At 37.2% G+C, this 27,190-nt stretch overlaps 2 protein-coding genes across 3 annotated transcripts in view; both read left to right on the plus strand.

Moving 5' to 3' along the window:
* The window catches only part of LOC121430805 (probable thiopurine S-methyltransferase), a 31,636-nt gene extending 17,879 nt beyond the window's left edge, over positions 1-13,757 (plus strand). The window contains exons 2-7 of one of the 2 annotated variants that reach the window (XM_041628213.1): positions 5,472-6,061; positions 6,448-6,540; positions 7,101-7,233; positions 11,365-11,492; positions 12,267-12,397; positions 13,377-13,757. In XM_041628213.1, the coding sequence (XP_041484147.1) occupies positions 5,538-6,061; positions 6,448-6,540; positions 7,101-7,233; positions 11,365-11,492; positions 12,267-12,397; positions 13,377-13,492 (1,125 nt within the window). In that variant the 5' untranslated portion in view covers positions 5,472-5,537 and the 3' untranslated portion in view covers positions 13,493-13,757. Of the gene's footprint in view, positions 1-5,172; positions 6,062-6,447; positions 6,541-7,100; positions 7,234-11,364; positions 11,493-12,266; positions 12,398-13,376 lie in introns of those variants that run through there. The other variant, XM_041628214.1, reaches the window with a different exon arrangement.
* Positions 13,758-21,370: 7,613 nt separating this feature from the next.
* On the plus strand, positions 21,371-25,349 carry LOC121430760 (actin CyI, cytoplasmic-like). Its single transcript, XM_041628149.1, has 5 exons — positions 21,371-21,606; positions 22,060-22,253; positions 22,516-22,755; positions 23,342-23,588; positions 24,021-25,349. Exons 2-5 carry the CDS (start codon positions 22,122-22,124, stop codon positions 24,536-24,538), a joined length of 1,137 nt encoding a protein of 378 aa, XP_041484083.1. The 5' UTR covers positions 21,371-21,606; positions 22,060-22,121; the 3' UTR covers positions 24,539-25,349.
* Positions 25,350-27,190: the final 1,841 nt, after the last annotated feature.

Raw genomic sequence — 27,190 nt, forward strand, 5'->3', positions numbered from 1 at the left:
AAGTCGTAATTTGAATGATGATTCCAGTGAAAAAAAATAAGGATCATGACGAATATTTAGCAGGTGTGAAACCAAACCAGAACATGAGTAGAATCACGAACGCTAATCACAGTCACGAGCAATCATCATTACAATGGTGATTCAAGATTCATGTGTGAAAAAGGTCCCTAGATATTAAGATGAAAGAAGGTTACAAAACCTTTTTGGAATCACATATTCTTGGAAAGGGAAATTTGGCCGACAAAATAGTGAATAATGGGAGTGAGCTTTAGTATGGGATCAACCCATGCTGGGCTGACCTCAGCCATGTCAGCTAAGAGGATAATCCAACCCAATTGTTGAAGAGCCAAAATCCAGTAGATTTGGGGGAGATTCATGGCCACACCCAAACAAAAGGGGTGCGTGTCATGAGCAAGGGGGGGGGGGGGTACGCGGATAAGAATGGGTATGATGAGAAATATGGGCGATTCCAGCTACAGCATCAAGTTTTTTATAATATTTTCCAAAAGATCTCAGAAATATTTTATAACGCTTATATCATTGTATATAGAACAATTATTCATCTCTATACTCATGATATTCCTCAACTTGCATTTTAAGAATATTTAGTCTAAAATATTTTGAAGGCCTTTACTAGAAATGGCCATTTGTTTATATTTTCAAATAATGCAAATTAATTACCAAATAAGCAAAACACAATTATAATGATATTTATGAATGTTAATGTTTTCCTTTTTTCTGAACCATATCAAAATTATATATTCTAACATAATCATTTAAACCATTGTCATATCCAACATGTCTTATAGTTTTCATATTGTTTTTTCACATTGTTTTCATATTGTTTTTATATTGGTTTTGTTCCAGCTAGAGTGGTCCAGGGCCTATGTTTTTGTTTCTTCATGTCATATCATCGACTTTTATTAGAAGATATTTTTCTGCCCATTTCTCCCCATCGCCCCCATCACGCTTTTGAATTTTTGCCTGCTGCTCTCGAAGACTCTGATCCCGATAATCACAAATGTACATTTAAAGTAAGCATGTGAATCAATAATTGTTTTATCATAATATTTTATGCATAATATGGTGATAAAATGACATAATAGATATGATGATGGAAAGTATTACAGCCCTCTTAATCACAGGATCATGGGAACCATTTTTACAAGAGGGGCCTTTGTTTTTGAGGCGATTTGGGTAAGAAAAAATTGACAAGCAAAATAAAAGGAGTTTTCCTCCACAAATTAAGGTGGTTTTGGTCAGGAAAAAAGTCAAGTAAAGAAGATGAGAGGAGCATGAGGAGGGGGGGTTGCTCTCAAATGAAGGTGATGTCAACTATCTTCCATGGGTCCCCCAGTACCCCCCCCCCCTCCTGCTTCCCAGGGCCGTGCTCGGGCACAGAACATAGAAAAACAAAACAAGCCAACAAAATGCAATAAGCTTTCTCCCGCTTTTAATATGTATTGAATCCTTATCGCTTTATTCAGATTCAATTACATTATTTCAACATTGTTCTGAAACCCCCTTGTGTTAAATGAGGTTGATTGCACTTTTCATTCCGTTGCATGCTACATCCTTACCCCCTGAACCGAGATTTGTGCCCAAATCTGTAGCCTAATTCGGAAAGCAAAATTGGCAACGCTAAACTGTAATTTGATAGACCACGTACAGGCCTTTATACGCTGAAAAGGGGGTCGGTTTTTGGGGCTTATTGTGTGAAGGAAGGGGGCAATTTTTGGTCTTATGTTACTCAGAAATTCCTTTTATAACAAACCATTTCTGGTGCAATGGCCCAAGTTGCTTAGGAAGAAATAGGTTATGTATGATGAAAGAATGAATAAGATCGCGGGTTGTGTTTAAATCTCATCAGATCACCATGAACGCCATATTGTTTAAAGCCGTTCCTAACAAACAATGCACCACAGTACTCTTATAAAAGTGAACGACTAGAACTGGAAATAAGGACAGATGCAATTAAGTCAGTAATACCTTGGTCACATTTGATCTACGGCGGCCGTACGGCGAGTCGACAACAGCCGTTTATTAGAAATGTTGAAACAGCTGTTTTCGACTCGCCGTACGGCCGCCGTAGAGCAAATGTGACCATGGTATAATGAATCTATGAATTCACAAATGAGTGAATGAAAAATTATGTAATAATATGATGAACGATTGAATGGATTGATGAATAAGACAATGAATGAATGAATTAATGACGATGGATGGATTGATGGATTGATTAAAGAATAAATGATATCGTGTATGTATGAATTCCAAGAATGAATTAATGAGTTTATAAGATAAAAAGGTGAAATGATTTTGAAATTCCGCCCTTCTTCCAATTGTATGATTATGTCAGCGACTTTCTTGAAATTTTGCCTCATGCGTGTCATGCACTTTAACAGTTGTGTCTCTCATTTTCTCTTTTTGTTCATTTTTGCCAAGTTTGCTTAATTCTTAGAGAGTTTTCCTGACATAAGCTCACTAAAAAGAAAAATCATATAAGGAGAGGAAAAAAAACGACTTGTTTCACACGTTGATGCTTTTCCTTTATTTATTTATTTTTTACTTTACTTTTGTATTATTTTTTTCATTATAATTATTCAATTTCCTTTAATGAATCACACCCCATTCCTTTTCTTCCTTTCAAACCGTAACTCCCCATATTGACAGAGGAGAAGGGAGGGGGCAGCGAAGGGGGGGGGGGGGCGCTCGGATAACTTCCCGTTGTCACACAATAGACGATGTGTAAATCAAATACATGTAATTACCATTTAATAGCTATCTCTTCGAATCAGATAAGAAAAGACAAAATCGCCCAGTACTCGTAAATTATATTACCAGCAATTATTTGTTTTTATGTTGTATACCATTATTTATGTCCATTCGTGACCAAACTTTTTTCTCTATTGCTGAGTGGCCAAGCAACATATCTAGAATCTTTCATGTGAGATGGGGGAGAGGAGGGGAGGGGGGCAGAGGAAGATGTACGTGATAATCCCCTACATGTCTTGGGTTTTCCATGAAATGCACATGACCTTTCAAGATTGTCTGTTGGCCAAACTAGTTTATCATAAACCATTCGTAACTATGTCACCTTCCTGTGCCGATATACTCATCTATATTTCATTCACTCGGCTCCCATCATGCTTCATTTCATTTGCATAGTAGTGACGTCAGCACCCCTGCTGAGGAGGCGGCGACATGAAACACGGTCATCCGTTCGTTAAAAAATATATGAAGCATTCATATTTTTTTTCGTCTTGCTTGTGTGGTATTTTTCTTTCACACACACACACTCGACCCCGTCCCCTTCTCCTTCCCACCTCCCCCCTCCTCCTCTCTCCCCTCCCCCTCCATCTCTCCCCCCCCCTCTCTCTCTTCTTCTTCTTCGTCTCTATCTCCCTTTACTTATCCCATAAAACCAACCTTTGATTTAATATTTTTGTTGATCGGAATTTGCAATATTCATACATCGTTACTAGAAAAAAACAGAAGATTTTACAGAGGAAATATTACAAAACAGGTTTTACAGAAATAAGTAACCAAATCATTCTGTAAATTGTTAAAACAGGAAAGATTTTACACAACTTTTGTTTATTTTAGAGAACAGGTCTGTTTTCACAAAGGGGAAAAACAGTTTGATTACAATAAATTTTTAAGGTTACATACACCAAATATTTATTTTCTGTAACTTTACACAAATGCATGTGCAGTAAGATTACAGGTGTTTTCAAGACTCTGCTGCAGGAGTTTTTTTGTGTTTTTTTTTAAGTAAGAATTTTCTAACACTACAGTGTATGTAAGTTGTCACACACCCACGCCTTCTCTCTTATCCTCTTTCTTCACCCCATCTCTCCATCCTCTTTCTTTATTCCTTACTATTACCCTTAAAACCAACACTTGATTTTTTGTGGGGCCGGAACTTGTGATATTCATAACATAGGATATAGTCACCCACGCTTTTTTACGAAATGCACAGTTGGCTCGCGAATCACAAACCATGAACTTCAGTGTATCTGCGTAGCCTTATTTCGGTTCTTAAGATGAATATTTGAAGATTTTTTGGAAGATGTTGATCATTGTTGAGTGGCACAATGACCCCCCCCCCCCAAAAAAAGGAAACAATAAATTAAATAAATAAATAAGGGAGCAGATTTGGCATATGAGCCAAAATGTCTTAAAAGCTACGAGCGAGCGAATAGAGACATGAGAGAGGGCAATATGTGTCCATTTAAAACAAAAACTCTCAGTTGTTTTAGATTTCTACATCCATAAACAGAAAACATCATTATTCATCATATTCACCAATATCCCCTTTTTCCTCTGTTTTTCTTTTTTTTCGTAGTTCAAATCACACGAAAATGATTGAATAAATAAATGACTTCACTAACCAAAGCTAATTCGTTATGTATTTGTTTTGTATAACTCTACTTACAACAAGAGCAATAAAAAGTTTAAACAGTTCAGACAATATGGTTGACTAGTATATAGGCCCTGTATTTTCGTAAATCTGATTCTGAGTCTTGCAGGGCTTAACATTTATTCATCAGCGATGGTTGGGCTCGGTGTATGGCTGTGTTATGATCTGTCAACGTGCAAATTTGTCATAATCATATTCAGAATCCGTTTTCCTATTATCCAAGGGAGCGGCAATTGGAACAAAATTGACAACTTGTTAGAAAGCGCTAATTTGGGACCGATTTAGCCGATGATGTGTTGGGGTTTGGTTTGAAAAAAAGGAGAAGGCGAGACGTTCAATTTGCGGTAGCAATTCGCACTCGTGGACTCATTGCCAAATTGAAATGTTCCTGTATGATTATTGTTTAAGGAGGAGTCCCGGCTTCTGGGTATTCTTGAAACCGGTATTTCTTGATCCTCTGGTCTTTTGTGTCAGGGAGGGGGGGGGGGGTGAGGGTAGGGAAAACCATAATAAGTCTACCAAAAGTGTCCCCTTTCAAAGAAATTGCGGTTTGAATATTGTTCTATATAAAATAAAATTAGTTCAAATACTATCTAACGGGAGCTCAGTTCTTCCATGCTTTTGATGCTTTTTTTTACTATATTTCTTTCTTCTTTTTTAGAGCCATGTGACAAGATTATGACCAGTTAACAATAATAATAATCTACCCGTCAACATTGATATAATTATAACTTTTAAATTTTTTCGATGCCCTGTGACATTAAAAAAACCTTTATTTTCAAAATCTATTATAAAAGATGTGATGAGTCTATATGATGAATGATGTCGACCATACAAGACAAATGATTGTGTATCGCAGAAATCAAGTCATGTTTTAGGGTCCAGAATGATTTGTCAATTTTATGAGCATGCCGTGTTTTAATGGGCATGATGTAAATCGATTGCTCTGTTTGTTTTGGATCTTTACTAAGACTGTCAGGTAAAATTGATTTGTAAATTACTTAGATAAAACCATTTTCGTTTATGATTTCTTTTCCTTTTTTTGCAGGAGACTAATTAGCTACAGGGAGCGACAAGGCCGTTCTATTAATTTTGGACGTTGATCATTTCCATCATGAGCAGTTCATCAGGTCAGTCAAGCTCGATTTCAAGGCTGGAGGAGGACGTACAACCAAGCCCGAAAAGGCGGAAAAATTCATCAGCAAAGTCAAGAGAAAATCAAGAAAATGGCTTCACCAGCAACAGCAACAGCGAACCAACACCCAGCCTTCCCACAACACGTCTAACTGCTCCTACAACACAGGTTACTGACAATCATGATAATGGTAATATCGTCTCGTCAACATCAACCGCAACTACCACAACAGCATCAAAAGAGCGAGATACGGCAACGGAGACAACTCCAAAAGCAGTATCTGGGACTGAAGTTGTAAACGGCACCGTTGTAACGAGCGCGGGAAATTCAAATGATGGGGCGGAGTCAAAGCCAGCCAATGGGCAGGCAGGAGCGGAAACGAAGGACCAATCAGTGAGGAGGAATCAGTTCGGGGAGGTGTCAGACGGTCACATGTCGTTAGAGGATTGGCTTGAGCAGTGGAGGAAAGGCAAAACTAGGTTCACCATGAAGGTTCCGAACAGGTCAGAGGTCAAATAGAATAGTGTTGTAGAATCATCTTATAAGGAAAATGAATACAATTATTTGTTTTCAGTCGTTTTGTGTATCAGAGCAACGGAAAGAGTTGTCAATTTTAACAACTTTCACTATCCTAGTTTGAAACACCCTACACCATTGGTGTACATAACTGTTAGAGCGTGTTTGGCTCCAGTATTCAATACGTGGTATAAGTTTAAAAATCACAACACATTTGGTTGATATTTTAACATTTTGTTGGTGCTATGTTTAAGTTTCAGGATGTAACTTTAAATCCTGAGGTGTTGTCCTTCAATTACACCAAGTAGGTTTTTTTTTTAATCTTAAAACCATAATTTGATTGTATGTTTTTGTGTTTACTTCTTCCTTCTAGAATGTTAGTGAAGCATCACGGCAAGCTGGTGGAAGGGAAGACGAACCCGGTATTCTTCTTACCTTGCTGCGGGAAATCGCTCGACATCAAATGGTAACGGATTCTCCTTTCCATTCGACCTAAATAGCGCTTGCCGCAACTATTGTCCGAACCACGTCGACAGAGGGCGCTCGGTGAAAATTCTGTCTCAATTTTGCGTTGTTCGATATCTGTTCAGGAAACAAAAATAAATCAAGATAATGGCAAAGTCAATGAATAATCACACTTGAAGTATAATCTGACCTTCAAAATGGTTGTGTATAACGAAAGTTTGACACTTAAAATCCTGTAAAAAATATAGACCAAGGGTATTTTTTCAGTCTTCAAACTGACAAACAGATGCATTGAAAAAGTGAAATAACCTATAATTATGCTGGTAGTTAATTTCAGAAATATGTAATATATTATACGAAATGAAAGTACATAATGAATGAGTGAATATCTTTTTAATGAAAAAAAATGCCCATTTGAACTATATTAGCTGAATTATGAACTGTGTTCACGGTAATATTTTGTTAATATATTGAAAAGGGTGGAGTCTATTTAGCCCCCCTCCCCTAAGAAAAAAAATACATTTTTGTATATTAATGATTCTGTATTGAATGTATTCCTAGGTTATCTGACAAGGGCTATTCGGTGGTAGGTGTTGAGATCGCTGAGATGGCTTGCAGACAATTTTTCGAGGGTCACGACATAAAATACGAAGAGGAAGACATCAAAGATGGACCACAGGGGAAACTATTCAAGGTGAGCATATGCACTTTTATCCAGAAAACGTCGGGTTGGTGCGAGAACACCACCTGTAACCATTGCGTAAGGCCGCTTTAACACCGATAGGGTCAGCGAAAAGGGTTTTGCCAAGCCTCAAGGGTGTTCTTCCATTTTAATCCAGAAAATTGAGATGATTGTTATGTACATGCGTTGCTAATGTGAAGGTCACACTGGCGAAAGTGCATATTCGTATATATATATTGTATTGATATGTATTGACTCGATTGTATTTGCTTGATTTGTACTTTTGAAATGAAATAAGTGAATTTAGATATAAAAAATGGCTCCACAAATCAAAATTTGAATTAATTTATTTGGTATTTTTCATTTCTATATCAATTTTTAGCATGCTTGTACATATCAGAAATACATAAATATAAACGATAACATTAGTCAAGATTTTTTTCCTATTTAATATTAAATAGAAGGTGCAAATTTGAACCATTTTGGTTGTAAAGGTGCAACTTGCTAGATTTGTATTTTTGAAATAAAATAAGTGAAGTTAAATTTAAAAAATGCTGCACCAATTAAGAATTGAACTAATCCATTTGGTACATTTCATTTCTATATCCATTTTAACGCACAGAAATACATAAATACAAATCAATTACATTATTAACCCCTTAATTAAGAAAGGTGCAAATTTTAATCATTTTGGTCATAAAGGTGCAACGCTGCTTTAAAGGTGCTCAAAGAGCAGAAAAGGTCCGCATTAGGGTGCGCCTACTGTAGAGTGGCACCACGTGGCACCATTATGGGACGCACCATGTAATTGGAACCTTTGTGGTCTTTAAAGGTGCAACGTTCCAAGACCAACGAGGCGCTGGGTGTTCCCAAAGAGGCACTGGGTTGCACCATTAAGGTGCAACCGTGCAAGGTTGAACCTTTTGCTTTTCTTTGAGAGTATCTCTTACAATTTGTTTTTAATTTGTTAAACACTCACATACTGCTTCCCTGTATATCTTATCCTATCTGAACACGTGCAGCCAGTCATGCCAGTGCATTTAGGCCCACACAGTGCTTGCTCGATCGGGGAAAAGCGGATTTAGAACTACTACAGAAGCAGATAGGGGATGTAATTAGGGTTTGAGGAATAATCCCCCAGCTCCCGGCAATTTGAACCCTCTAAAATTTCACTTTTTTGTTTTGTTTTTATTTTTGTGACTATATTTCTGTCAGATCATTTATCTGTATTTTTGTCTGCCCCCACTCCCCTCCTCTCTCTCTCTCTTTCTGTCCAAAAATGTTTACCTAAAATGCTGTTACCATCCCACCCCTAATACTACAACCCCCTACGTGTGGAGCGTTGTGGCCCAGTGGATTAGTCTTCGGACTTTGAAACAGAGGGTCGTGGGTTCGAATCCCAGCCATGGCGTAATTTCCTTCAGCAAGAAACTGATCCACAATGTGCTGCACTCAACCCAGGTGAGGTAAATGGGTATCGGTAGGAAGTTATTCCTTAAAAAGCTGTGTGCGCAATGAACGCCTAGCTTAGCCGGGTAATATAGGAGCGCCTTGAGCACCTAACAAGGTGGATATGTGCGTAATATAAATACCCTATATTTACTACCCCCCCCCCCCCCGAAAATTTGATGTTGTTACTGAGCTTACTAGTGCCCAAACGCGGATCCAGCCAGAATGGGGGGGGGGGGAACTTGGCGTTCACGAAAGAAAAACATGCTGCAATCCTCACCCCACGCTCGACACTACCAACCTTCTATGTCCATCCCCAATTACCCCCCCCCCCCCCGCCCCGCTCCCCTACTGATGTAACCATCTCATTTTCCAGATCCTGGGCACCATTGTCAAAGGAAGATTATACCCCTTTAGCTTTCACATTTTGACAAAGTCAGTTGATAACGCTTTCTGAGTCACCACTCTGATCGGGATTACGCGACAGGAAAAATTAATTATAATGATAACCCCCGCTGATATTCGTCGTTGAAATATGATATGTGCTCTGATATGCACAACCGTTGACACGAGGCACGATGACATTCAAAACTGTTATTTTCCGAGAGATGTCAGATATTGGAAGTACTTCATTCTTAAATATACAATCATTTGCTCTTTTGCACATGATAAAAATAATGACTGTCCCTTCTACTACCTTTTTTCTTTTGCACTATACCGTATGGTAGTTCTGACTCTTGCCTTTTAATGTCGTGAGTTCGAATCCCAGCATGGCACATACCCATTCCTTGAAAAGTCTGGTAGCGCGCCAACTTGAATGTATAGCCGGTTACAATCTTAGCGATTTTTTCATGTTTTCCCATTCGTGTATTGTTTCTACAATTGTTCATATAAGCATACAGAATATCAAAGAAAATACATAATACATGACAAAATATTAAATAATAATGAACAAAAATAAAAATAAAATCTGCATACGGCCGTCTTTGCGCGTTAGTTAATGGTTTGTAATTAGGGCCTATGGCTAAACATTTATCATGTTGGGTGGGGTCTTGGTGGCCGATGATATGTCTCATATTCACTGTCTGAGTTTAAACTGTGGATTTCCTTCAGATAAGTAGGGTTGTGATTCACACGGTAGCTGTCATTGTGATTCTTTTGCCTGTCAGGGGAATCATCCAAGATTGGACTTAAAAATGACAATGGACTTGGCTAATTATCAACACCGATTGGCCCAATTCGGAACGGCTTCTCCGACGATGGCGGTTTACATGGAAAGAAAAATCTACTAGTTAAAGCAATCTTTGCCATTGATTATTATCATTAATATCATTCAATTAAGTATGTCTAGTCGGTAGATTTAAGCGGATTATAAATACGTTATACAGTGCACAAGTTAATCATAAGTTATATTATTTGTCTCTCCCTTCAATTGATTATGACAAACACAATGACCAATTATTAGGCAATTCTCGAATCGTGTGTAGTCACATTACCAAATAGCCCCCCCCCCCCTCCTACCCTAACGCAAAATTCAGAGTTGATAAACCCTGCAATATGATAAAATGAACGCGTCGATAATTTTACATGTCTTACGGTCTGTTTTATCACTATTTTGATATTGTTCCCCCTCCCTCTTGATGGCGCTCTTCAGTATTCTATTTTTTTTTAGTTGATCGTTTTGATACAACTGATGTTATACCGAGGTTTTTTACCTGACTGCCAGGAAAGCACGAATGCCTGTCAAAGTGAGCAAGCAACCAGGGGACCAACGGCTTAAGGTCCTCTCCGAGGGACCTGGTAATGAGGATAAATGCCTTACCAGCACTAGCGCACCTGACTACTTGGGAATCGAACCCGGGTCACCGGAATCCGAAACCGCCGCTCGCGCATTTCCGTTTTACACCCTGGCGAAGGCCGACTGAGCTATCCTGGCGAGCGAGTAGAAATTCTCAAACAATTCATTCTTATAACAGCTATATTCCCCTCTCTCTCTTTCTTTCTCTCTCACTCTGTATAATCTCTGTTTGCCTGTTTGCCCCTATGGCTCTTCGATTGTGTTATAATGTTTGGTTCCAAGTATTAATTCAAATGGCCGCGGAACGGGCTGGGGGGCCTTCAGTCCCCACTTTTCCTCTAAATCCGTGTATAAAAACATGAAAATGACCAACTGATTACGATTGTTTTCGTGGAAAGCCACCACCCTTACTTTCAAAACCGTTCCGCGGCTCCTGAATTCCGTTTTCCTGTAATTTCTGCAGTAAGTTATTTCCTGTTGATATTAACTTTTACCCAATTTAATCCATTCCCTCCTCCCGCCCCCGAAGTAAAGATAACCCTCATCATTACTGTATGGGCTATATACACAAAGGCACTGTACTTTTTCAGTAGCGTACATATAGCAAGGGGAGGGGCTCTCGCCCCCTTCCCCCATTTCTTTTACTACCAAGAAAAAAAAATATTTAAACAAGGAAAGAAAAGTAAAAAGAGAAGGGAGGAATATGTTATTTTCTGAATGTTATAACGACATCTCTCACAGAAGTTTTTGTAATAAAAATGTCGATATTTTGATCGCATTTTTAAAAATGACTTTGCATGATACGCCATATCTAGCCCTCTCAAAATGTTTGGCTCATTACGCCACTGGCTTCTTTCTAAAATGAATATTCTTCCCGTTATCTGACTTTCTCTCAGGGCATTGATTGTGATATACGACTTTATTCCTGTGATTTCTTCAGTGTGACGAGCGCCCTCATAGGTCAGTTCGATTGTATCTGGGATCGAGGATCCTATGCAGCAATGAACCCATCAGATAGACAAAGGTTTGTAGGATGCTAAATTGCTGCTATTTTAATTCATAAACTTATACAGTATATGAGCACTTTGATTTGATTGTTTAGTTATTACCTTGTTTTGTTCGTTCATTTATTTTTTTTCATTTATCAATTTGCTTTATTAGTTTGTTCATTTATTGATTTATAAATTTAATTATTGATTTACATATACTTATTTATTTATCTATTTTTTCTTATTATTAATTTACTTAAGAACCACTCTGTTCATTGTTTTATTTTTCAGTATGTTCTGGGTTAATATATTCACTTTATACTTTCCTTTTATCCTCACCTCATCTATTCGATAATCAATTCCACTTCTGCCGTGATGAAATACTTGTACTCTATCTTGTCTATATTATATGTTAGTGATATACTTCCGTTTAAATACCCCGGACCACCTGAGAGGGGGGGGGGGGTGTACAAATAATACAGAAATGTGGCCTATGAAAAACAACGAAATGAAAGTCAATCTAAAAAAAATCATAAGACATTTACATTCCCTAGTTATTATTATCACTAAAGGGAATTATGAGATTTTATCAAGGTATTCACGTTTCAACACCCCAAAGCCTCTGATTACTTTATAGAAAAAAGTAAAATAAACGGAAAAATATAAGAATTTCAGTTATAATTATCATTAAGACAGAATTATGATCGAAGTAATTTTTTTATTGTTTTTTGTTGTTTGTTCCTTAATATTTTCTTGCGATGGCTTATTTTAGACTATCCATAAGCAATGTTTTTGATATCTAATTGAAGGTACTGTGACGTCATATCAAAGTTACTCAAAGACGATGGACGGTATCTCCTGGACTGCTTTGAACTTGAACATTCCGTTTTCGCTGGTCCCCCGCACACTACAGATCCTAAAGACTTGGAGAGGTATTTCGGTAAGCGAAATGTAGTAATTAATACAGTCGGTGTGAACCGAAGAGCAGTTTCGTCTTGAGCTTCGGAGTTGACGGAAAGTTGCAAATAGTCAAGGACGAAACTGCTGTTCTGATTCTAACCATTTGGACGAAGACTTCTTGTTTGTTTTTTTCGTTTTGCTCTTTTCTTTTTTTTTACTCATTAAAAGCATCTGATAATTCATTTTCTGTGTTATGTAACCCCCCTCCGTACCTCGCGGGGCGAAAACTTCCTAGTTTGTTGAGCATGAAATCTATTTTACTGAAGCTTTATACAGTCGAAGATTGTGATGTGCTTAATTTTTTTTTTGTATTTATATGTTTTATTGGGTCAACACTGACCAAAAATAAACAAAAATAACAAATCAAACATAATTAAAATATTTACGAGTGATCATAACATTATTAGGGAAAAAACATATAATAATAAAAAGAATAAATAAGAAAAATAAAAAAATAAATAATAAAGAAAAAGAGAGGAAAGATTTATGCAATGACGTGATGTGCTTAAGTTGATAATGGCCATTCGAAATGTAATTATACTTTCAGGCCATGAAATAATTTTCTGGTCCCTTTGATCTAATTCTGTACCCAATTTTAATCCATACCCCAAACGAAAAAAACTCTACCTATGGAAAGAAAAATCATGTTTTCTAAAAACAAGGCAAAAAACAGAATTAAAAAAATATATAGAAAACAACCTAGCAAAGAAAAACCATTAAAAAAAAACATTTTCATTATACACACCATGAATAGTTCAATGAATATTAAAAGCATTGTATAAAGAGTTTTTTGGGGGGTCCCATTTATCCATATCTAATAATCATTTTTTTTTAATGTTCAATTTATGTATTTATGAGTGATTCCGTATTTTTTCATAATATCCATGCTTGTGATGTATTTACGAACTTTCTTTTTTACTTCAAAGTTCATTTCCCGCTTTTTTTTGCACTCTCTCCAGATTCATTTGATGTTGATCAGATTGAGCACGTTGATGCGATGAACGACTGGACGCGATCCTGGGGAGTCGAGTACTTCTACCAGAATGACTTCATCCTTACCCACAAAAAGAAATAAATCTACTATAAGTGATAATTATTTTTTTTTTAATGTCAAAACGATAAGATCCATCCATGATGGATTAAAAAGAGTATCGTCAGTATCGTAAGGAGCCAATGGTTTTGAGGGGGGGGGCGCAATGTGGCATATCGGGCAAAGATTATAAAAAGTTGCGGCCGAGCGATGCAAGGAAGCAAAAATGTAGACACTTTTGTTACAAAATCATATTTCGTCATAGGTTTTTACATATTTAGAAAAATATCAAAGTTCATCCTTCTCTCTTTTTTTCTTTTTTTTTCTTGGTCACGATTTCTTTGTGTGTGTGTGTGTTGGGGGTGGGGGGCAAGGGCCACCAAGCGCCCCCCCCCTCCCCCATCTGTAAGAGACTGATTTAAAAAAAATCCACTGATACTCGTCTGTAATATTCAACGCAACAACCGACGACACGGTCGCTGGACTAAGAAGACACATACATTAATTTTGTGAATTTTTATCTTAATGACGACGGTCATCACTGATGGTTATTGTTGACGACCCATCTCATAGGTCGCATACAATGAGGCAAGATATCTGTAATAAGAATATACATTTTGGCTCACAACATCTATTTGTAGCTGGTGTCGTATGAGAATTATTTATGCTGTTCATTATCTGATTTAGAACGGAAAATGCATCTGACATAATCCATTCACCGTTCATGACGGTTCAGTGGTAGAACGCCCGCCTCATGAACAGGAGGTCGTGGGTTCGATCCTTTAGCGAGGCATACCAAAGACCTTCTGCCTTCTTACTTAGCGCCCAGTATTTAGATTGAAGAAGGGTAATTAGTATTATGAGGGGTCGCTGGTAAAGCTGCAGTTTCCTAACTGAAGTGGCTACCCTGGGTAAATAAAGTGATATTATTATTATCATTATTATTGTTATTATAATTGTTATTATTATCATTCATCTTCGTTGACCGCTTGATGGTCTCTCTCTCTGTCTTCTCCTCCATACGGGAATTGTCTCGATGGGGGAAATGAAAATTGACAATCATAATTATCGGCCTCGCGTTTCATAGAATGATATTTGAAAGTAGTTTATACAGTAATTTATAATCAAATCATCATTTGGATGTCTTAAATTATATATAATTGGTTTTAGACTCGGGTTAGACGCCAACCTCCGATTTTTTTTCTTTTTATAAATCGCTTTTTTTGTTTATATGAATTTATTTAATTATTCACGTCATATTCCTTAAAACAGACAATCATGCAAAATTTTCATTTATATTTCTGTAGCCTCTACTTTCAAGATGTAAATCTACCCACAAAAAGGATTATTATAAAATCGAATATTTTGATTTAAATATCTGAGTATAGTGATATCATTGTCTTTTGGGAGATCAATTCTTGTTAAGATATATCAATGGATGAAGTTTTCTACATTTTTGTTGTTAAAAGTATGGGGGTTGGGGAGCGGTAGATAAAACATTTAAACAAGAAGTTTAGATACCACGGTAAACGCAATTACAATGCATATTTCATGTTCTTGCTTTCTATATAGTTCTGCAGTCAGATTTTTAGAATTTATGAGGATTATTTTTACGTATGGTTTGGCATTATGATAGCAATGTATATAATTATTGTTGAGGATTCGGTACGATTTCCATGTATTATATGTATTTCTTAAGTTAAGATATGGTCATGATTCCTCATCCATGACGATTGTGTATTATGTAGCCTACCTAATGTATCTGTATTATACATGCACATGAATTTGGTTGAATTGTATTGAACTGAATGTTTATTTTTTTGTTTGATATTATTCGGTCTTGTATAAAGAATTATGAAATGGGTAAAATACATTTGCGAAACCAAGCCATGGTTTGGGGTCATCGTTAACAATACAAATATATATTTTTCTATAGTTCTGTCGTTTGAAACGACTAATACGTGTCATCAATGATAACCTGAGTATTTAGGTAAATTTCCTGACTGTGTATGATATTATGTGTATTTACTTTTGCCGTAGATCGACATGGTTAATTTGCTTGCACTGCCTTATTAACTTGAATGTAGTATCTGTCATTCGTAATAATCATAATTGTATTTTTGTTGTAACGCCTTTCTTCCAATTGACTTGTTTGATGAAATTGACAATAAAAAGATTTATTCAAAATAATGAACACCCTCATCGTCATTATAGTTTACTGTGAAAGCAACGTGAATTCTTGGCCCTTCATTCCATAATACACTTGAAAGAAATTTGATTTTTTTTTCAGTCATGTCAGTAGACTACTGAAAAAAAAATCAAAAATAGGCATAAGGCAATGACTACTCATTACCATACTAAGTATGGTAATGAGTAGTCATTGCCTTATGCCTACTTGAATTTCACCTTTTTATAATTCACCAATGAAACTTCGATTTCTTTACATTTTCGTGAAATGGACCTATGTCCCTTAATTTAATATAGTACATCCTTTTGTAATTCAGCGCGCTTTGGTCATATCACTGTTATTCCAACAGTAGTTGAAGTGAGTCACTCAACATGCTCAAACATCAAATATATAGTATTTTCTTCTCTTTTCTCCAATGATTACATTACACATCTATTAAATATGATTTTTTTTTTATTATGCAAGCTTTGAAATATACTCACTGATTCGATAATATCACTGGTATTACACCAAGTTTCTTTAGTCATCCATCATTATCATTAAACGAACTGAGGGATTATGCGCATGAGTAATACAATGAGTATGTGGTCTTTAGTTTCAGACCAGTAAACAATTCGCTATTTCATTTATGGGCCTATACATATATATATATATATATATATATATATATATATATATATATATATATATATATATATATACATACATCAAAGGTTTCTCTTGCACGAACATTATACGGAACAGTCTGCGAAATAGACTAATCTTTGTTTACCTGGCTTCGAGTGCCATTTCAAAACCGTGCATCGATGTACAGTGGCAATCGAACGAATTCATTGTTATGCAAATCATTTATTGATTTCACCCATGGATGGATCTATTACGGGTGCCTCTCACCAAATAAGGGCACTGTTGTTTCGGTTGAAGCACGATATGCAATGATTTCAAGTTTGTGGATGTCTGCTCGGTACATTCAAGCTGGAGGGGGGGGGGGGGGGGGGTGTATCATTCAAACGATAAACCTAATTTTTAAACTAATGCTGATATACCCCTGAGATACAGATGTGAGGCTCAAAGTTCCAGCACCGAACATGAAAGAAAGAAGAAAAAGAATCAAAGAAGAAAGGAAGGAAGGAAGAAAGAAGGAAAGAAGGAAGAAAGAAAGAAAGAAAGAAAGAAAGAAGTGAAGGAAGAAATGAAAAAAATGAAGGGAAGGAAGGAAGAAAGAAAGAAGTGAAGGAAGAAATAAAAAAAAATGAAGGGAAGGAAGGAAGAAAATAAAGAAAGAAGTGAAGGAAGAAATGAAAAAATGAAGGGAAGGAAGAAATTTAAAAAATGAAGGGAAGGAAGCAAGGAAGAAAGGAAGAAAAGAAAGAAAGAAAGACAGATTGACAAAAAATATAAGAAAAGGTAAAAAAGAAAGGAAATGACAGATGAAAGGGAATAGTCATGATAGTAGTGAACTATGAAATAATTCAATGATATGTTAGAATATGTCTTAAAGTTGGATTTCATTAGTTTAAATGATTCTATTTTGCCGCTCACTCGCTTCGCGCTCTCACGACAGAGGATTTTTCCTTCGTAGGCCCTTCGCCATGTAATACCCCCTTTAATACTGATGAAATAATAACAACGTAAAATACTACTGATAATAATAATGGCAATTATAATAACCATAAACCAAAATTCCAGACCTGAAAACAAACAAAAATGTAATATGAAATGAATGCACTGCGTCAAGATAATCATTTATTTCTTCTGATAAATCAAATTCTATTCAACATTTTGGCTTTTTTTTCATTTCCTGTAAATTCGCAATATTAGATCAAGGATAGCTTCGTCGCTTTTCACTCCACCCTAAAAAAGTGTTGCAAAAATATTATCATTTCAATATTTTTTTGTTTTGGTTTATACGTTCTCCTATTCTTTTTAATGCCCTTTTATGGTTGCCAACAATCTTTGGCTGGCTATCCTATTAATATTCTAATTGCGTCCAATGGTAAAGGGTATATAAACGATCGATTTCCAAATATGGTGTCAGTTTGTTGCCTACTTTGCTCATATCTTCAGGCTTTGTGGACAATAAATAACATTTTCTTCTTGGACGACGAAAGTTCGTGTATCATCTGGTTCGTTCATGAAGGTCGGCTGGTTGTGCGAGCTTTGCTACGTTAAACCACATTAAACATAGCAAAAATGAACAATCCCTCGAATTTCAGCTTCAAATTTGAAGAATAGAATAGATGTATTTTGTTTTGTAGGAATTAATAATAATGGTATATTAATTCATTTTTTTTCCATTATTTGGCATGGCAGCAAAAGAAGAGAGTTGAAGGAGGGGTAAGAAAGAAAGGGGGAGAGAGAAACAGAGAGAGGGGGGTGGAGTAGCCAATTACAGACGGTCTAGGCACCACTTCACCAAATATGGATTGCATTCGTTCCGCGACAGGTGCCCGTAGTTATCCATAGCACATTAGAAGATTGGAGGGCGTAACTAAATGCTTGGCTAAAAACTATCAACCAATCGGAAAACGATGTAGCGCTTACTACTGTTTACAACTTCTTCTTCCTCCTCCTCTTCTATTCCTTCTTCTTCTTTTTCTTCTCCTTCTCCTCCTCCATTTTCTTCTTCTTTTTCCTCCTCTCTTCTTCTTTTTCTCCTTCTTCTCCTCATCTTTCTTCTTCTTCTTCCTTCTCCTTTTCTTCTTCTTTTTTCTTCTTCTTCTTCTTCTCCTTCTTTCTCTTCTTCTTTCTCTTCTTCTTCTTCGTCTTCTTCTTCTTCTTCAACCACTACTACTACTACTACTGCTGCTGCTGCTGCTGCTGCTGCTGCTGCTGCTGCTTCTGCTGCTACTACTACTACTACTACTACTACTACTACTGCTGCTGCTTCTACTACTAGTATACTACTACTATTACTACTACTACTACTACTGCTACTACTACTATACTACTACTACTGCTGCTGCTGCTGTTACATTTATGATGACTACAACAAAGTAATAATAAAACACCTATAATAGCAATGTTACGAATGAATCAACAAGACAAGAAATATATATGTATTCAGTTGTCCATGGATTTTTTTTTTTGATATCTCACACGTCACTGGAGAATAATTATCCACAATGATTTAAGTTATACATGAGAAGGGCTATCTTGAACACCATATTGCAAGCCGTTTCCGGTATCACAGATCAAGTGTGCAGTTCATTGATTTATTTTATTCTTTTAATTGTTTTTTAAGATGACACACGATATGTCATCGGATACTTCTTTCAAATCAGTTTGTTCGATACAAATTCATTTGTTTATAGGGTACTCTTAATCCAAATTGCGCAAGTTATTGCGAAAATGGTGTTCTCGTACCATCTTTCAACTTTGACCTCAAATCTATCGGCATATGACTTGCTAAAAAAAAATCAATGACTAACCATGCTCACTGTAAAGATTTACGTGAAGCCGAAATAAAGTTTACCATTGCTCAGGCTCGAACCCAGTGATTATGGGTAAACAAACCCATTGAACGGTGACAACACAAAGGCACTCGCTATACCCGGGTGGCTACCTGTATTGTAGGTGTTGTTCGATCCCGCCTTGTTACTCATCGAAGAATCGGGGAATACCCTCGTGACGTATAGAGTATACAGAGTTAGTCTCACAATTCAGACTTAGTATCCATGCATTTGATAGTTTTCCATTTCATGTTCTGCTACCTGATGGCCATTTGATTGACTGTTTGCATGAAGAAAAAAAATGATAATGACATCGCGTCTTTCTCCCATACGGTTACAAAATAACACTTTCATTCTATTTAAATTTAAAGTCCACGACCAACTACAAGCTCATCCGAAAAGTTAATGGAATGCTAAAAATGAAAAGCAATATTCCATCAAAAATTCGTACGGAAATAAGGGAACTGGGACATTTTTTAAATATTTTTTTTTCTTTTTCCTTTTGTAGTTGTTATCAACAACATTGGAAATGTAGTGATAAGAGAGTCGATTTTTTATCAAAATTGTTACATACTCACTATTATTTTTAATTTTATCATCCCAAATTTAATATTTACGAGTCTATTCATCGCAATCTCTGATTCATCTTTTCAACCAACCAAAATTTGGTTCAACTATACACATCAAATATCATTTGACTTTGCATGAAACTTCGCGAAGAGTGGTTAGGTTCAAAGGTAATTAGGTTCAAATGCAACCAACATAATGGGTTGGTAAAAAAATATATATATATATTCATATATTAAAAAAATAAAAAAAAACTGTAAGTGTACAAAGTATAAAATACAAACGCATCCCTGTTATCGGTATCTTTAACTTAATCAAACCTTAATTACTTGGCATGTGAGCCGAGGCACAGGACTGTGGGCAGATACATGCTAACAGGTCTGTAAATCGAGACTAAATATTTCATGGTTCAGCGCTCGCGCCCGAGTAACAATATGCCACTGGTCATCATCATGGGGAATACCCTTTATGCTAATGAGTGTTTACATTTGGAGGGCCTATTTGTTGTTGAGTCACTGTTGATGACTCATAATATAGTCTAAGGGTAGGATTAAACTGGCCCCTGAAGATCGTATCGGAGGAAGTCAGGAAAACCCCCATGCCCTTATGAGCTTAGAAAAGGACTAATATGAAATGCTTTCAAGATGTCAAACTTTGATTGACAAATCAATTGGAAACGTATTATTCGGTCAGTCTTTGTTTGAAATCCCAAATACAACAGCTTTCATTATAACATTGTAGAAACATCAAGTGTAACAGAGCCACTCTCGTACTTTAGTTCCACTAGCCATAGCCCACCCCCTTTCCTGCCTTTTTCGGTAATTAATTTCCTCTCTGACTAGTCCTACCGCCATCATGTCGCAATTTAACTTCTGTTTTTGAATTCATATTGTATTTATGTTTAAAATAAATAAAACACACGGATTAATGTTAATATTTTGATATGAGAGCATAAAAAAGACGAGAGAAGAAGACAGAATGGGATGGGGAGAGGGTGGAGGGGGGGGGGAGTACACGGAGATAAAGCGTCGGGAGAGGGGGTGAGAGAGAGACTTGGGTAAGGGAAAAAATATGAGAGACCGATTAAAGAAGGCTTATGTGGGAAATAACAGATACCATATTAGATCAAAACTAATCTAGCGGAGAATATAAGATTCATAAGACTTATTAACATTTGCATACACAATTCTGTAACCCTTTCATTGCCGTATTTGGAAGTCAAGTTCGTTGATAACAAGCGTATAGAAATGATAATAAATAGATAACCCGGTACAGATAACAGTCCCAATCTATCACGACTATCTTTAATGGAAGTTACACGTAATTGATTCTTTTTACAATTCTTCATTCTTAGTAGTGTTTTATTGTTATTATCTTTTTAAAAGAAAAACATAGGCAAGTGAAGGGACACTATAATATTTAGAGATAAAGATTAACTTTATGTGTAAAATATACAAAAGTTCATTTTGAGTAATTATTTTTCGGACGACCATAGTACCACGACGTTCAATTCACTTGTTATCGCAGCGTGGACTTTGCGCAATCGCGATGTGTCATGCAAAAAATCGATGTAAATAAAAAGATGCGCGCGCACCGTATGACTTATGTTTATTCAACAGATATATACTAATGCTATACTGTCAGTTCTAGATGACCGCCCATTCCTTATTTGGTAAATTAGTCAGTAACTCCTCCAATCTTGAAATGGTCTCAAATTGTATAAAAGGGTCCAGCGAGCCTCTAGATTTCATGCAAAAGCGACAACTAGCAAATTAGATCTTCTAAGAGAAACTTTCGATATCAGCAGGTTCATTCTTCAAGCATTTCGACTTTCCTGTACCCGTCAAGCCGAAGATAATATACGAATCTATTACCTATATTCAACGAGCCAACATTATATTCGGCGAATTTTTAGAATACATCAAGAAGAATTTGAGGCCTATCATCAGCAGGTAAGACAATATTTTCACCATGATCACTTTAAGTTGCTTTTCGTCTGCTTAATGTACATGTTTTAACTTGAATTTTAGTGCTATAACATCGAACATTTAAAACTGAACCAAGTTGTCTTTGGTCAATTGGTGGCTGTTATTAATATGATAAATGATAAATACCTAGCACTGCCTAGGTCATATACGGATTTTAAAAAAAAATTAAGGTTTGTAATTAATGAACATTGCTGTGATTGTTATGTTGATTTTTTTTCTCTCGTTGTCATTAGTGTCCTGTATTCGTTCAAAATGAAGTTTCTGTATAAACAGTGATAAATTACAATTAAATCACACGACGTTGGGGGGTAGCGATAAGTCAGATTTGAAACAAGCTTTCTCTGACAGTGATCATATGATGTGAATCTCCTGTGCGATAAATGATCAACACTGTCGCATTTTCTGTTGTATTCGCAGGACCGTATATCTACGCCATTTTAGAATTCGATCCAGTGAAAGCAACAGTACCATCAGCAAATATGACTACCTTTGAAGACGATATCGCCGCCCTGGTCATCGACAACGGGTCTGGTATGTGTAAAGCTGGTTTCGCCGGGGACGATGCGCCTCGAGCTGTCTTTCCTTCGGTGGTCGGACGACCTAAGCACCAGGTAAGAACCTAAAAATGTGTGTCCACTTAACATTGCAAACATGTTAATTTAAAAAGAATCGCTGTCCATATTTTCTCTTTTACTCTCTTACATTATTTTTTGTTCTTATTTCATACATGGCATTTTCTTTGGTCTAAATAGGTTTCGAGTTCCTTATTTAAGATCCACCCCTCATTTTCCTCATTGAACAACAATTTTAAAAGATTATTTTGAAAGCATTTAAAATTATATAAACATAAATGTTACCACTCGTCATCTTCAGATAATAATGACTGGTATGGGGAATAAGGACAGCTACGTCGGAGACGAGGCCCAGGCAAAGAGGGGAATTCTAGCCCTCAAATACCCCATCGAGCACGGCATCGTCACCAACTGGGATGATATGGAGAAGATCTGGCATCATACGTTCTACAACGAGCTCCGTGTCGCCCCCGAAGAACACCCGATGCTTCTCACTGAAGCCCCGATGAACCCTAAAGCTAACAGGGAAAAGATGACACAGGTAAGAATCGATGAATATTTTTTTATTCAAACGATGCTCCCATTTTCTCCCATTCAAACCATTTTTTTTTTTTTGGGGGGGGGGCAATAGTTTTGAGGACGTTCGATGCAGTTCAAATAAATTTTCTGTAACTCTTTAAATCAGGGTGCGCATTCAACCTTTCTTTTAGAGACGCTTATACAATAGTTATACAATTTCAAATGATACCCTATACCATAATGCCCCCCCCCACATAAATAATAGGATAAAGCAAAGCTTAGATCATTAATATAAAAACTTTTTTTGATGATAGTTAAAGTGAGGATTTCATTTTTGAAATTCTGCATCACCTTTTGCACGATATGGGATCTGTTGACATGGAAATCAACTCCGGAACCTACCCCCCCCCCCCCCCCCACCTTCAAAACCGTGGTTTTGATTTTACAAGCTTTGTCGCCAGCATTTTATCATACATGTACGTGGAACTTTCTCAAATTAAAACATGTGAATAGAGTATTGTTTTCTATTGTTTCTGTTCAGTTATTATCATGCACAATTCTTTTTTTTTCATCAGTCTCATCCACTGCTTTACTTCTCCTCTTGATAGATAATGTTCGAGACTTTCAACACACCTGCCTTCTACGTCGCCATCCAAGCAGTCATGTCCCTCTACGCCTCGGGTCGGACAACCGGAATAGTCTTCGACGCCGGTGATGGCGTCTCCCATGTCGTGCCGATCTACGAAGGGTACGCCCTCCCCCATGCGATCCTTCGTCTTGACTTAGCCGGTCGTGACCTTACCCATTACCTCATGAGGATCCTCTCCGAGCGAGGCTACTCATTTACGAGTTCAGGTAAGTCATTTTATAATTTTTAAATTTTACAAACCAACATTTGCCAACTTCACAGTTTGGTAGTTTTCATGGTTTATGTATAAAATGTGGAAAAGCCTTGCACACTCAGAAACACTCTTTTGAATAGTTTTGTTTGTTCATTTTTTAAAGAAGATCAGGAGAAATGGATGATCTTGTTCAAGACTTTCATGAAGGAGGTTATAATATTATTTGGTCCAAAACGCATAAAAGGGAGAAAAATGTCGTTGCCATGAAGGAATTAAACTATTTGTCACCAGGCTAAATTCGACAAGGAAAAAACAAACTAATAGTCTAGGCCTAATAAATAAAAGGCTCATAATCATTATATTTCCTTAAACTGGGAAAAAATGTTTCTTTTCAACATGTTTTCCTCTCATTTATCTTTTCATATTTTATTCTAAACCAAAACAGCCGAGCGAGAAATCGTACGCGACATCAAGGAGAAGCTTTGCTACGTCGCCCTCGACTTCGATCAGGAGATGCAGGCAGCTGCTTCATCATCATCCATCGAGAAGAGCTACGAACTCCCAGACGGCCAGGTCATCACCATCGGCAACGAGAGGTTCCGAGCTTCCGAGAGCCTCTTCCAACCATCTTTCCTCGGCAATGAAATCGCCGGCATCCACGAGACAGTCTACAACAGCGTCATGAAGTGTGACATGGACATCCGCAGGGACCTTTACGCCAATACCGTTCTGTCCGGGGGCTCCACCATGTTCCCGGGGATCGCCGACCGGATGCACAAGGAGCTCACCGCATTGGCTCCTCCATCGATGAAGATCAAGGTCATTGCTCCACCCGAGAGGAAGTACTCCGTCTGGATCGGTGGATCCATTTTGGCATCTCTCTCCACCTTCCAAAATATGTGGATCAGCAAACAGGAGTATGACGAAAGTGGCCCCGGGATCGTCCATAGGAAATGCTTTTAGACAGACTATTCATAGACATTTCAGAATATCAGGACATCTATTACACGACATGCGCAAACACATGATATTTCTGTCCCCTTTATAGTTTGCGGGGATGGGGTGGCGATCCTCTCAAAAAGGATGTTGTTAAAAATTCGAATTCAAAGGAGGGGACACCTACCCCCCCCTCCAATCACGGCTCAGGATAAAAGGCATTAGTAAACTTATTTTCGAGGGCATTCAGGATAAAAGAACCTTCAAATCACACCGACTAAACCAAATGTTAGCCAACGATTCAGGAAAGTTAGAGAGTTCAATGTCGACATGAGCCGAATTAGATCGTTTCTTATCATTGATCTATCAATTATAGACAAAACACTCTGAAGTATATTAGTGATAGCCGCATGGCAGAATGCTACACTTTTCAATCTATATCTAATGCTTATTGTGCATGTTGGGCGTTTTCTATCGAATCCGTATGGTGTATTCGAATAGTGATATGGTGTTATACATTGTAAATACATTGTTGACTTATTATTTATCTGTTCATTTCAACTTTCGTTATAATGTTTTTGTAAATATTTATCCGACATGCAATATCATGATTGTGTATTCTTTTGTATGAAGGGACCCCCTTATCATGGAACGGGAAGTTTTACATTAACTACTGTCCTTTTGTTTTAATATTAACAACGGGTAATCATTATGTACGTTATCAGACATTAATAACTTTGTTTCAATTTTTACAGAAATCTTTTATTGATTTGTGTTTACGAAGAGATGAATTTCGCTGAATATTAGATATATACATATTTATATTTGAAAATAAAATATTCAAATTTATAATGAGTCTTTGAATGAGCATTTAGTTCGAAAGTCTGCCTTTTGAGAGAGGGGGAGAAAATGAATTGGAAAAGAGGAGGGGCGAGGGTAAATAAATGACATGTAATCGAAAAAAGGAGATGGAGGAAGGGGTGAGATTGTGTGAGAGAGAGAGAGGGAGAAAGGGGAAAGGTGGGCAAGGGGAAGAATCCAAAGACTATATGTTTCTTAAAGAGATTTAGATAGAGAGATGGATGGATAGAAAGATAGATAGATAGATAGATTGGATACGAAAAATAATTATATGCTATGCTACAAATCAGGCGCGCCGGAACACTTTCAGTTTTGGGGGGGGGGCAAAATCCCGAAGGGGGCACAATATTTTTGACAGCGTGAGATACCGAAGCGATCGAGCGGGAGAGGCTATGGGAGCCCCACCCCCCCCCCCCCCCACGGTAAGGATTTTGTGTAAAAATTTAGTATAAAAGTTGCGTTTCTAAGTGCATTCAAAAATAAATTTCTTGAGAATTAAACAGTCTTGGAGTTCTTTTTGCTCCTTCTGTTTCCTCCCTTCTGACCCAGCCTGGTGTTTCTTCATGACCAGGGTCGCAGTTCCAGCAAATTACGAGCCTTATTGCAAACGAAATTGTTTCAAACCAATGTAATATAGGCCTTTTAAAGACTTTAAGATGACAAACATGACCGTACGCAGCTGGGGGCCGCCGATCGAGAGGGCAAAATTCACAAAATTCACCAAAAGTGTGCACGAAATCCTTCAATTTTATTCTAGAAAATGCAAAAGCTCCCCCATCACAAATCCCCTCGCTCTTACGTTTCTTCGAAAATTTAGGTCTTGCAGCCCCACCCACTCCCGGGTTGTTTTTTTTATTTTTGCAAACGTCCATGAATAACAAAAGCTGGGATGAACCAGAGAACATAGCTGCCATCTCGATCTGATTAGTAACAGGTAATGGGAAGAAGTTTTGGAATCTAAAATACATATATAAGTGCTATATATGAGCTGAAATAGTATCAGACAAAACGCCTTCCAATCATGCCAATGAAAAGGAATAGAGGAAAATACGGGGCTGTGAAAATATCTTAAGATTTTTTTTATAGTAGAGCAGTACTGTAACGCTTATTTTTTTCTTTTATATTCTTTACATTTTTATTCATATCTCGGATAATATGAGTCCGGTCAAGAAGACACTTTCACAGATGATTTTATTTTTTCATGTCTAAACATTATCTCTAAGTTGCTTTCGAGTGGGATTCACCATTTTTACAAATTATAAATTATAATCCTCTACACATGATTATTCTGAGTGTAATTTTCTGATAACATGTCTATATTGAGTTGGAATGACCTTGGTATTTTCTTTAGGGCACTGAATTGTTATTATTATTTGTTTGGCGTCACCTGTGCCTGGGAGGCGAAAAGCGAACTGAATCACTATGATCCACAGGTCTCTCCTCCCGATATAACTGATTGGGGGGGTGCAGGTGGACCTCGACACCGGGGTTTCCCCCTATACGAATAGTGCAGTGAGTTCTTAACGTGCAAAGGTGGTGACTCTCCTCTACACGGGGCCTCCATTTAACGTCCTATCCGAGGGACGGAGTGTTTTCCATTGTAACATAGCCTGCATCTATGAAACATGGGAGAGACGTTTACACACAACGCACTGACTTCAGTCATCCGCCCAGGGTGGACTCGAACCTACGATCTTTGTTTCGACTTATACGGGCAGACGCCTTACCGTCTGAGCCAACACCGCTCTCTTGCTTGTTATCACTGTATTAACTCAATTCATATTTAGTTGAAAATGAAATAATTGAAACAAGTTTCTC

Source organism: Lytechinus variegatus, chromosome 17 (genome assembly GCF_018143015.1).
Source record: "Lytechinus variegatus isolate NC3 chromosome 17, Lvar_3.0, whole genome shotgun sequence".
Taxonomy (NCBI): domain Eukaryota; kingdom Metazoa; phylum Echinodermata; class Echinoidea; order Temnopleuroida; family Toxopneustidae; genus Lytechinus; species Lytechinus variegatus.